Below are 12,564 nucleotides of genomic sequence, written 5' to 3' on the forward strand. Positions count from 1 at the left end.
GATTTGTCTTTTTAAAAGCACTTGAAGTGCTAGGTCTTTTTTGTAACTGAGAAAACAAGTTAATATCTGAAATTTCTAATAATATTTTCATATCCACTCACTCTACACTATTTAGAGAGTATCTGCAAATATAGAAATTTTGCTATAATAGAGGCAGCTATTTTTAAAATTACTTGAAAGCATTTACCTAGAGAGCATTTCTTTTAACTGTTAGGTAGTGGTGTTCAGGCTTTATTTATTTCTTTTATTTGTTCTCTTACGTCTCTTTGGAAGAAGAAAAACTGTTAGTAAATCCAGATTAAAAATAATGTAGTCAGTGGCTAATTAGGGGATACAAAACTACATGGTTTACTTTTAGTTAGATACATTTGTGGAATTTTCTACAATTATATGATCAATAAACACTAATTTTACACTTTATTTGAAATTTAGTTGAAATTGAAGTTGTGCCGTGTTTGTCATATTGGATGGCTTAGCTGTTTATGGAAATTATTTATTTTTTCCTTATGCTGTACATAAATAATCTTTGGAGAGTTGCTTGTCATTGCTTCATGCTCAGATCACAAATATGATTAATGAGTATTCTGCTCAGCAAATTCCAGGTTGCTGTAGAAATAGTTCAGGTAAGTGACTCAACTGAAGATGTGCACCTTGCAGTTATACTTTATGGCAGTAGGATTGAGTAGTTAAATTGCCTGGTTACAGACAAACATGGTGCCTCATGGTATGAAATATTAGCCATAGTTTTTGATGCTGTATACAAAACTTGCAGTCTGTCTTGGTAACAAGCAGCAAGCTCATAAACACTGAGATGGACTTGATGATCCCTGTGTGTCCCTTCCAACTCAGCATATTCTGTGATATTACTGTACTTCAGTAAAAGTGCTGCACAAATACGCCCTTATGGACAGGGTGTTACCCCTCGTTTGATACAGTCCTGGCTTGGGTAGGACTGAGATCTCAATTATTGCTTGACTTTTCATGGAGTACTATTCAAAGAGCGAGAAGTGTTCATCTGGGACAAATGTGCCAATGTTTTTTTGTGGATGAAATCCGGAGCATATGCACTAGCATTTGAAACAGGAATAAGGAAATATCTAAGTAAAAAGAAAAGGTGATCTGAAGAGCAAACACAATGTAGTTCTTAATGTGTTTCAGACTTTTCAGTCTGGAGTTTACTTAGGTGTCTGTACACTGTGGGAGTGTCCTGTTGGCTTTTGCTTGAATGGCTACACATGGGAATTGAAGGGGAAAAGGCACCAAAACTGTGAAAGACTGTACTAGTTGAGTGCCATCATGCTATACTTAACAAAAAGGGAACAGTGACTTCATCAGAGTGTACTGCAGTAGGTTTCCATTTAAATTTTTTTAAAGCTAGGGTGTTGTAACTCATTTGTGTAATTACCCTCATCAGGAAGTAGAAAATAAGTCCTTTAGCCCCAAAAGTGCATTTAGGCAATCCAGGAAAGTCTCCTAGCCACAGGCTGTGCACTCTGCTAGGCAGAATGAATCTTTGTTCTACCTAAAGAACTGCATAGCAAAAAAAGGTAAAATTCAAGAGGCCAGAGAGAGCAAGCAAAGAACAGCAGAGCTAAAGAAGAGAGTATATGGCTAGGTGAATGGAAAGAGGAACCCAGACGCTCAATTCTTGTTGAAAAGTGGTACTATTTTTGAGATCTTTGTTGAAAGAACTGTAATGATTGCTTTTAAGTGTTGTACTTGAGCAGAAGAGGCATTTGCAGCCATTTAAGGTGCTTTTAAATTATAATCCTAGTTTCACTTGGGACTGTATATTTACAATCATATTTTGGCATTAGAAACTTACTGGTGACAATTCTGTTGCTGGTTTCGATGAAAGTTATTAAGGTGTGTAGAACAAGGAAGAGTTTAGGAATGAAAAGCAAGTGAAATTGCTAAGGAATTATCTTTAAGACTATGTAAACCAAAGTTCAGTTTCTTTATGATATATTTGCTCCAGTATGATAGCTTGTTAGCACTATGTTGTATCTTTTTTAACTCAGCAGTCTGCCTTCATGGTGATGTAGGACAGTGGTGATATGTTAGACTTTGTATCTTATAATAGTCGTCATTAGTCATTACATGGCTCATAAGACAGTTTATTTTTTGCCAGCTGCAAAGCTGGAATCTTGTCTTCAATCCTCTGCTATTAATTTTTATTGACCTGCTTTTATTAACCTGTTCATTTGGTTTGGTTATGAAGAGGATTTTTGGCTTATGTAGAAAACAAGTTTTGACTGTAGTCTTCCCAGAAACTTACCTGAACATCTTCAGAAAGAAAGTGTGGGCCTTTTCTGATGGTCATTGATTGTATGATAAGTTACATGTAAAGCGCAGTTAACTTTTAATCAGTTGAAAGAAGACTGAATAAAAAGTCATCTTTATGTGTCAAGTGATGAAATAATCATGGATTATTGTTTTATCGGTTATTTTCTTTGTATTTTGGAAAGTGCTGAGATATCAGAAGAAGTTTAAAATGATCTCATAAGAGATCTTTCAGACAGTGAGAGACTCAATGTATTATGAGAGATGTCTGAGACATGATTTGATCACACCTAGTACTTCTGGGAGGAGGAAACTGCTGATTTCTGTGAACTTCTTAGTCTGTCATACAAAAGAAAGATATATTCCTCTGTCTAGAAGGGAAAGCTGTCTTGAATTGGATATAATGAACTACTTCTTAAATGACAAAGATTAGTAGGAAACCCTGCCTTGAAGTGAGACAGTATCTCTATCACTTGAAGAGACATAATTGGTGTTCAATTTACAGAATATTTTTTTTGCTGTAATTTGCTCAGTGCTTTTGGGCTGTGTTATGCAGTAGTTAACATGATTACCATTACAGCCACATGTGAGTTTAAAATTCATGCTTCCTTCAAATCTTAAACTGATTTACATATTAAGACCTTGTAAACAGATCTGAAGGCATTACAATATGTTAAAAAAAGAAAACCTTTAACATTCACTAGTAATTTGTTGGTTTGGAGGTTGAAATGGGGGAACGAGAGCTAAAATAATAATTGACTAAGTTGCAGTAATCATAACTGAGAGTTTAAGTGATAATTGACTGATGCAATCCAGAGCAACCATTTCTGCTGGTTAGTTATGGTTTGCATTTGACACAGAGGACAAAAGCCACATTGACCAAATATGTCCTCCCTCATATTTAGTTTATGACCTGTATCTGTTGAAGTTAGTGATAAAAAAATTTGTAGCTGCCTCCTTAATTCTTCAATGCCAATGCATTCAAAGATCAGAGAAACTGTATTTATTTTTGTATGCCGCAATGCAAATAATGTTATGCTAATTCAAATCAAGCCTATCAGTTTGAACTCATTGGAGGCAGCATAGTACACTTGGCATCTGCTTTAGTCTTGGTTCATTGTGGGGGTTAGCCTAACAGGCAAACTCCCTCCCATCTCCAGAATCTTCATCCTCTCAATCTGAATGTGCAGTTGGAAAGTCTCCAGGTATTTGTGAAAGCACAAATGCATGGGGATGCATGATGTATACACAGCAAAAAAAAAAACTTTGAGCCTTCCTCCTCCCCCTGCAAAGACCACTTTTTCTGATGCCACTTCTTTCATCACTGAGATCATCCATGCCATAAAGATAGCTAATAGGTAATTCTTAACACAATGCCCACCTAATATTCTATGGTTTTTTTAAGGATATTGTCATTTTGGCATTGAATGAAAATTCTTGATGTGTTAGTCTTCAGAAACCGAGATAGTGTGATGTAGCTGTGAACCAGTGTGAAATAAATCCCTGCTAATATCTGATCTCTGGTACTAATTTCTACTCCAAATGTAGAGTTTTATTCAGATTTGCATAATTGTACGTTGCAGTTGCATTTCTGTATATTTGTTTTGCTGTTATTTAAAATGGAAATCTTAAGTAAGTTTTATCTGAATGCAGCTGTAATTCTCTTAGTTTTTGGGTAGACATCAAATAGACAGCAGGTATCCCCAGAATGTAAACTCAGATACAGAATGAAGAGAGAATAGAGTTGTATTTGCTACTCGTGTGTTTTGTTTTGTTTTATTTGTTACAGATGTTTACAGTTAGTATCAGTTGATTCTAGTCACTCTCCAGCTAGTGAGGCAGAGCAGCTATGATTTATCCAAAGACTCTAAATTATTGCGCTGCTGTTCTGAAAATGTTTCTGATGAGGCAAGTTTTTAAATGTTACTAAATACAAAAATGGCACCAATTCACTAGAGATACCATTTCCTCATTATCTTAGAAATGTTTTTATGAACTTGCATTTCTCAAGAATGCTTGACCTATCTTGCCATAATGACATTGATTTCAGGTGAAATAAAAGTCAGTGATGTAACTTACTGGAGCTTACTGTTCCTGTTGGTTTTGGGAGAGGGGAGCTGATAAAAGGATGCAGAAGCAAAATGCAGGAATATGGCTACAAAACAATGCTCTGAGTCAGTTTTGCTTTGAAATAGAATGGTTTGTCACAAGTGACCTGTTTCTCACACATGCTGTTATTTCATTCAGTAATAAACACATTCTCCCCACCTTGTAACAAAGATTTCAAAACTGAATGTTTTACAGACTTCTTCAGAGCTTAATTGAAATGTTTTACTTGCCACTCCTTTGGGGATGTGGCATGTGCAAAAATGTGATCATGAATTTATTTTTGTACAGGGAGGGGCACAGCAAGGATATATACAAAGTGTTACAGAAAATGGAAGGAGTTCCATCTAAAAACCTTAAGAACAGAGCAAAGTGGTGACTATTGTTGCAGTGAGCTAACTTACATTAGGCCCAAAGATTGTCCCCAACCCTCTTAACAGGCAGTTACAGTGCATAGGAACACTTGACCTTATTATCACAGCGGTAGTTCTGGAAAGCTCTTCAACAATGGATAAAATCTGTTGGTGCAGCATTAAACATTCTGTAATATAGAAAAAACTGGCAAAAGTAGAAAAATGTAGTGATCGCAATAATCAAACCTTTTATAGTCTTAAGCTGAAGCGAGACACTTCACTGAAGCTAAATTTGCACTTTGGAAAGTGTCTATCAGTAAAGAGTTAAATAAAAAGAATGTCATGCATGCGTATGTGATTCTAAATCCAGAAGTGTTACATTTCCTTTGTTGGCATTAGTTTCTGCTGAATATACAGGATATATATGGTGAAGACTAAGCCCTTCTGTTATTGGTCTGAAGTGTTTTAACAGAAGTGTGGCATGCTTGGCTGAAAAGACTGGAAGTTTTAACAGATCAAAGCATGTATATTTTGTTCTTGCTGGATATTTTTCTGCTTACCTATTTATGTTGTATTGACCAGCTTCATTAGCAGGAATTTTATCTGGAGCAAGACTTCCTTTAAGAATCATTAGTGTCTAAAGTAGTGGTGCGTGGTAGAATTTTGTTTTGAGTGCTTAAAGCAAAAGCTTTTGAATGGTCTTTTGATTGATATTTGGTTTTCTCCAGGTATTAATTGCCATTTTTAGGATGGCTCCAGTCTTCATGGCTCTTGATGAAAAATAAAATGGATAGGAAGCTATTGAAACATGCCATTTTTCTGATCTCATGTAATCCTCTACTTGCTGCTGTTGTGAGAGATGGAGTCGTTTATTGTCAGAGGATGTAGACTAAGTGTTGAATATTCAGGGAAATGGAAGCATCATGAGGTATTTCTGCTAGGTTGCTTTATTTTTCCTGTGTTTTTTTTTTAGGTTTTCCCCATTTTCAACTCAGCTAGTCCGACAGTAGTTCAACAAAGCTTTTAGTGGCTGTGCTGCAGTGTACCCTTTTCTCTTGTAACTGTGGTGAGCCTTGAGATTAATGCTTCATGGGAGGGCTTGTGCTGGCTTTTTACAGAGGTACTCAGTAAAAGAGATTTTAGGAGAACTTGTGTTTCCTGAAGTGACCCGCAAGTCCCTTTGCTGGAAGGCAGCAGATGAGGTGGCAGCTGTGCCACTTGTGCCCTTCCAACTAACAGTCCTATTCTGTTTCCCATAGTGCCTGTAAAAAGAAAATGTGTTATCTAGACTTGGGCAGAAAAGCAAAGCTTTTTAGAATGTGTGACAATAAATATTTTCAGTTGTCATTGTTCACAGCTCTGTAATATCCATGTAGACATATTACCTCCAGAAGGTTAATAGACAACTGTCACATCATATTCTCTTTCTTCCCTTACCCCTTCCTAAATTCACAGTAATTATGCAACCTTTTTCCTTGTAGTTTGGTTTGTTTGTTTTAGGGTTTTGTATGTTTTAATTTTCATCCCCCCTTTCTTTGTAACAATGGACAATTCATAATACCAAAAGATATACCCTAACAATAGCAAAGGTATCTTCTATGTGCTGTAAAAGCATAAAAATAAAGCAGGAGAAGATGACATATCATTGTCAAGAATACTAGATAAATAATACATTTGATATGATGGCAAACAAAATTGCAGGAAAAACAAGGGCAGATTTGACCATAATTGGAACAGCTGTTATTTGCACTGTCTGTTTTTTGCAGGATAGTTGTTTGAACAGTTGACAGCTGTAATATCGCCTTATATAGGTTTTGTTCATATTATTTAGTGTGGGCTGTCTGTTTTGTTGGTCTAAGTAGACTACAGCTGTTTTTGTCAGAAGCACTGAGTAGCTATTCACCTGGTATACAATCCTGTTTCTCTTGGCCTTTCTTGATTGCTTTTCTTACAAACTCTGCTTTTTATCAGCCAAGAGAAAATTGAAGGCTTTTTTATTGTAGCAGACAAGCTTTGAAAATTTTTAAGTGGATTTTAATTTTCCTTATGTAAGGTCATATTAATAAAGAACTTATTCTCTAGTTAGAAAATGGAACATGAAGTATGCCACTTGTATTTTGATCTATTTCATTCTTCATTGGGTAATTGCTTTTCTGTTTTCCAGTTTGACATTATGGATCAAGGTGGCAATGCTTTCCTCTCACAAAAGCTGAGATAGTTGCATAAAATGTCTTCTGACATTGCGTTTTCCTCTGCGTTGCTGCTTCAGAGAATATGGAATGCTTTGCTCAGTAGTTGCTTAAGCTGGGCAAATCCAAATCTTGGAGTTTGCTTCATGAAAGCCCAGGTTGGGTCTAGCAAGATTTACTAGCACAGGCTCAGTACCATGTGAACACAGCAATGGTATTTGTGGGGCCAACTTTTACCTCTGAAAATGTTAATGCTCTTTGCTTTTGTGCACTAAAGAAACTGAATTCTCATGTAGCTGCACCCGTTGCACTGTTAACTCCCCCAACAGCAAATCATTCTGCTATAACTGAGAGTTGAGCAAGGTTACTTTTTGTGAAACTCAATAGTTAAAATTCTGAACTAACTGTTAGGGAGAATGAACTCAAATAAGATCCTTCTGTATTAAGTTTTACTGTCTTTTTGTTACTTCTTTCTCTGTGATTTCCTTCATTTAAAGAAAAACCATCATGCCTTCCTAATCTTGCATCAGGAGTGTATCAGAGTCTTGTGATAAAATGTAGCATCATGCATCAAAAGCTTGTGGTTCTTCTCTGCTATTGTCAAGGGCAACTGTTTGACTGCTTGTCATTGTGAAATTAAGTGAACAAATTGCTCTGTTTTTTTCAATTATTATTGCATCTCTTCAGGTTATCCTTCTTTTGCCTTTATCACTAATATTACAAATAGGTGTTTCTCCACAAGAGATAGGTAATTAATTCAGTTAATGTCCCTCAGCACCCTTTGAAAAAGGCATTTAAAAACAAGATTTCATGTGGGAAAATTGCATTCATTACTCTGTCAGAAACATAACACACACAGGTGTGTTGGAACACTGAACTGTGTTTGTCTTAAGTGTTAAAACAGCTTAGTTTTCAGATTGCAAAGAATATTTTCACAGCTTTTAAGGATTGGAAACCCCTCACCCCTTCCCTTAATGAAAGCATAAATTCTACAAAAATGGAAGTGGCCACCTAAGAAGAAATTGATATTGAGGATACCAGTAACTGCTGATTTAACCTAACCTTCATTCAGATGATTTTCTTGAAGGATCTGATTAATTATTCTCTTACATTTGCAGGGCTAATTACAACCACATCCAGAAAACTAGACCGAGAGCAGCAGGGAGAGCACATACTGGAGGTAAATAATTTATTTAGATTGCCGAGAAACAGTGACTGTGAGTTCGTTGCTCTTTTACAGAGAATTAAGTTTGCCATGAAGAATTCAAACAACTGGATTTCAGAAGTAATTTCCTTCTGTGCTCATTATGTTGCAGTGCAGATAACCACCTATCTTATAAAAACTGTGTGTTGAGGCTTTTTGCTAAAAAAGAGTAAAGGTACAGATTGAATGCAATTTTTTTTCTGTATCTCAAAACAAAGATTTACATTCAAATGGTACAAAGGCATGATTGTTAAAAGGAGTGTGATTCCTCTTTTTATCTTCCTGTGTAATTATTGGAATAGCTATTTCAGCCTAACTTTTGCTGAGTATAGGCGTCTGCAAAAGAAGTGCAGAATGTTTTTGTAATACAGAGAATGCAAGAGGATAGTATATGAGTAGCCTTATTTTTCTGCATAACATTTTTACCAGTCTCATCAGTTGCAAGACATGCATTGTAGAGCCCGAATCCAAGAGCATGAAACTTGAGACATAATGCTTTTATTTAACTACATTTAATCAATTGCCTGGAGCTTATTTAAGAGCTTTTGTCATTGTCTGTCAAACAACCTGAAAGGAAAACACATAGAGAACTTTGTCATCCAGTTTCACAATGTTGTCAAGCAGTGTAATGGTGTGGTACTTCTCCTGTAATGAAGACTTAATATTCACAGTGATCCTTATGTCCTAAGATTTATCTGGAATGTTTATTGTGCCTCTTGTCCTGGATGACAGATAAAAAACTATAATGGGAGTTGGCCAAATTAGTGTTAAAGACAGAGAAGCACCTCTAGACTTACTCAAAACTTCCAATAGGAGACAAATGACTGCAGAGGCGTGGAGATGAATGTATTTATTCCCTGACAGCACAAACTATCCTTTTGCATAATTGCAGTATATGTGCAGTATATGTGCAGTCTTCCTGGGCCTTTTGTATCCCTTTGGTGCATTGTGAGCTGGATTAATGCAGCTGTTGGACCAATTTTTTTATCGTTATTTAAATTTCTGTATCAGCTTTGAAAAGAATGCTTTGTACCTAAGTAGCAGTGGGGCAGAATTTCTTCTGCAGTGTGTTTCTAGAAGTAATAGTAACAAAATTAATTAAATGGCAAATCTGATATAGTACTAGACATACTATTCCTGTATATTTTAAAGTAATTATATAATTCTCTTTTCCAATTTGCCTCCTCAGATCGGGTTGTCTCAGTTTCCCAAAACACTCCATGTCCATTATGTTTTATTTCTTGACCACTGCTATGTATATTGGTTGTAAAATTGGTAAATCATTATTTTTACTTCTCTATATATTATACTGTATTTTTTAAATTAGATTTTTTCAGTAAATAAAATGAGCTGTGGATTGTTTTCTGATCCTGAGGCGACATGGCCCATATGGCTTTGATTGCTTATACCTTATCCTTGGAACAGAGTGACCACATGTTGAAAATTGTGTCTGAATTGTGTGAATTCTCAGGCTGCAGCTAAACAACATGTGTGTGCTACTTGTTCTGGGCCAAAACTTATGCCAGAAGTCACACTCATGGTGTACTGTTATGGGCAGTTGTCTGCTTGCAGTCATGCTAATTTAAGCTTAACTTTATAACCTTAAGCTAACATGTACAGAACTCAGAAACTTTATTTTTAGGATTACAATGTTACTTAACGGTACCTAAATCCTCCTGCTTTCATCATTCGGTATAAAATAGCAATTTAAGCTCATTGCTCTTTAGTTTGGAACATTGTTTATTGCCTACTGGTGTAATTTATAATTCTTTATTCTTTGTTAGTTTTGAATCCCAACTGGTTGCTAAAGTTTTAACTAAAAGTCTGTGAAATATGTGACAGAAGAGCTCTTAACTACAGAGCCACACTGACAGACAGCCTGGCCTAAAGTAACCATTTTCCCATGTGTTAGTTTTATGTTTACAACTCTGATAATAGGTTGGAAAGAAAGCTGGAAATGCACAGAATGGTGGACAGACTCAAGTGCTAAGCTAATTAATTGAGCATTGAAATGTTGACCAGATGGGTTGGTGGTTTTATTCCTTTTTAGTATTAAATTTGATCTTTGATTGAACTTCTACTTACATAATAGTAACTAATATGCCCCATTTTTTTATTCCCAGTTTGTGTTTTTTGAGTTCCAATTCACACTTTCTTATGCATTTATTTTAGCTTAGCTTCATGTTATTCTCTCATATCTTAGTGTACTCTAGGTCGTCAGTAATGCCTTCAAAACTGATGTTGCATTCAAATCAAATAGATGTTTCTCAAATTTGCCTTTGTTATTTGCTTGGTTCAGGGCAATGCTAATTTTATGTTAATTGCCATATTATCCCATTCGCCTTGTAATATCCTCATTTGGGATATGCTTTGATTTTCTCATCGGGTGTGGTTGGGTTTTTTTTGTGAACTGAAAGGTATGTGGTGGTGTTCCATTACAAGTCCTAAAGGGAACAGATATTCAAATATGTGGAAATCACCATCTGTTAGAGATGAGCATGAATATTTGCGTTTCATGTTGCATTAAACGTGTCAAAATATTAGGATAATAGTTGAATATACTTTTGAGTACCTTTTGTAAATACTTAATAGCTTTAGGCAAGTGCTTTAACTGAAGTTAGGGGATAACTGTACAGTTGTTTAGGCAGCTGTAGGAAAACCTCATTTATGGAGGAGCATTGTTGAAGGAGCAAGTTTGAGCTCTAACTTTACCCTTGTTAATAAAAACAGGTAACAGTAACAGACAATGGTACTCCCGCAAAATCAACAATTGCACGGGTGATTGTGAAGGTCTTAGATGAGAATGACAACAAGCCTCAATTCTTGCAAAAATTCTACAAAATTCGGCTTCCGGAGCGTGGTAAGCCTGAGCGAGAGAGAGCTGCCAGGAGAGAGCCAATCTATCGAGTTATTGCTGCAGATAAAGATGAAGGCCCCAATGCAGAGATCTCCTACAGCATTGAAGATGGTGATGAACATGGCAAATTCTTTATTGAACCAAAAACTGGAGTGGTTTCATCAAAGAAGTTTTCTGCAGCAAGGGACTACGATATCCTTTCAGTGAGTGAAAATCCTGTATATCATGAATATGTAACATGTTCTTTTATCTGTTCATTTCTTATTCAGTAGCTGACAGGTGAGTGACTGCAGTATCTGAAGGAAGAAAGCTTCTACAAATCCAGAAGTATTGTTTTGTGTGTTTGTTTGGTTTTTATTGAGGGATGATTTGAGATGTTTATATTGTGTATTAAGAACTGCCGTTCTTTCCCAGAACTTGGCAGATAATTTATGTGATGAGGGAACATAAGCAGTCAGTTTGACTCACCTTCAGGAAGAAAGCAAAATAAAAGTGAATTTATGGTAACAGTTTGTGCTGCTATCAGGTGCTGCATACTTTTTCTCCATTTGCTGCCCAGATAATGAAGGGCAAGTGGCACTTTGAGAGACACTTAACCTTTGTGGAAATATCTCACACGAGCAAACATGCTTGGAGCTTATTACTGCTTTCTATTTATGTGACATAATGATTTATGTGATCCTGTGGCCTAAAAGATGTGTCTGTTTCGCAGATTAAAGCTGTAGATAATGGTCGCCCACAAAAATCTTCGACTACGCGGCTTCACATAGAATGGATTCCAAAGCCCGTCCCACCCACAGAGCCTATTTATTTTGAGGAATCATTTTTTTCTTTTACGGTGATGGAAAGTGACCCAGTTGCTCACATGATTGGTGTAATAGCTGTTGAACCTCTTGGAACACCACTTTGGTTTGACATAACGGGTAAGGATGCCTTAAGGGCCTTTATTATTAGAAACAAATGCATGGAGTCTGAGATACTGGAGGGCTCATTGCAGCTTGATTTTAATCACTCTTCAAATAAATAATGCAAGGTTTTGACATTCCTTAAGTGCAAATGTGGATTTTATAAGTCAAAATTATTTCATTTTTATCAATGCCACTCTGTATCAAAGATTAAAATTAAGTTGCAAAATATCTGCTGTGTTGCAGTTTTAAAATTGATTTCTGAATATTGAGTCGCTTCAATGAAAACTAATGAAGTCAATCTCATAGACTGTATGATAGGAAAGGAAGTAAGAGGCTAATTTTCTGCAAAGCAGGATAGTACGCTCAAAAAGAAATTTTACTCATCACATGGATTTCTTCTCCTCTGGGCTGCTACTCAGTTTGCTGTCCTTTGATTCAGTACTAAAAGGAAAGCTTGCAATGTTCCTAACCCCAGCAATCTTCTTCTTGTACATATTCTTTCTACTAAATTATATCTTAACCTCTACTACTGAAAGGTGATTTCTAACCAGTAATAATGACTACATGTTGATTTCAAGGTAACAAAATGAACAGTACTTTTCTGAAGTTCAGACCTAGTCACTAGACTTATGAGCACCAGTAATACACAGTGTTCACTGCATAG

At 36.1% G+C, this 12,564-nt stretch overlaps 1 protein-coding gene across 5 annotated transcripts in view; it reads left to right on the plus strand.

Moving 5' to 3' along the window:
* FAT1 (FAT atypical cadherin 1) overlaps positions 1-12,564 on the plus strand; it is a 103,145-nt gene that overhangs the window by 44,289 nt on the left and 46,292 nt on the right. For all 5 annotated transcript variants that reach the window (XR_010439837.1, XM_064710488.1, XM_064710491.1 and 2 more), the window contains exons 4-6: positions 8,050-8,111; positions 10,866-11,195; positions 11,705-11,915. Coding sequence is in view for 4 of the 5 variants with exons in the window: in XM_064710488.1 (XP_064566558.1) it covers positions 8,050-8,111; positions 10,866-11,195; positions 11,705-11,915 (603 nt within the window). In the remaining variant the exon portion in view is untranslated. The remainder of the gene's footprint in view (positions 1-8,049; positions 8,112-10,865; positions 11,196-11,704; positions 11,916-12,564) is intronic.

Source organism: Zonotrichia leucophrys, chromosome 4 (assembly GCF_028769735.1).
Source record: "Zonotrichia leucophrys gambelii isolate GWCS_2022_RI chromosome 4, RI_Zleu_2.0, whole genome shotgun sequence".
Taxonomy (NCBI): Eukaryota; Metazoa; Chordata; class Aves; order Passeriformes; family Passerellidae; genus Zonotrichia; species Zonotrichia leucophrys.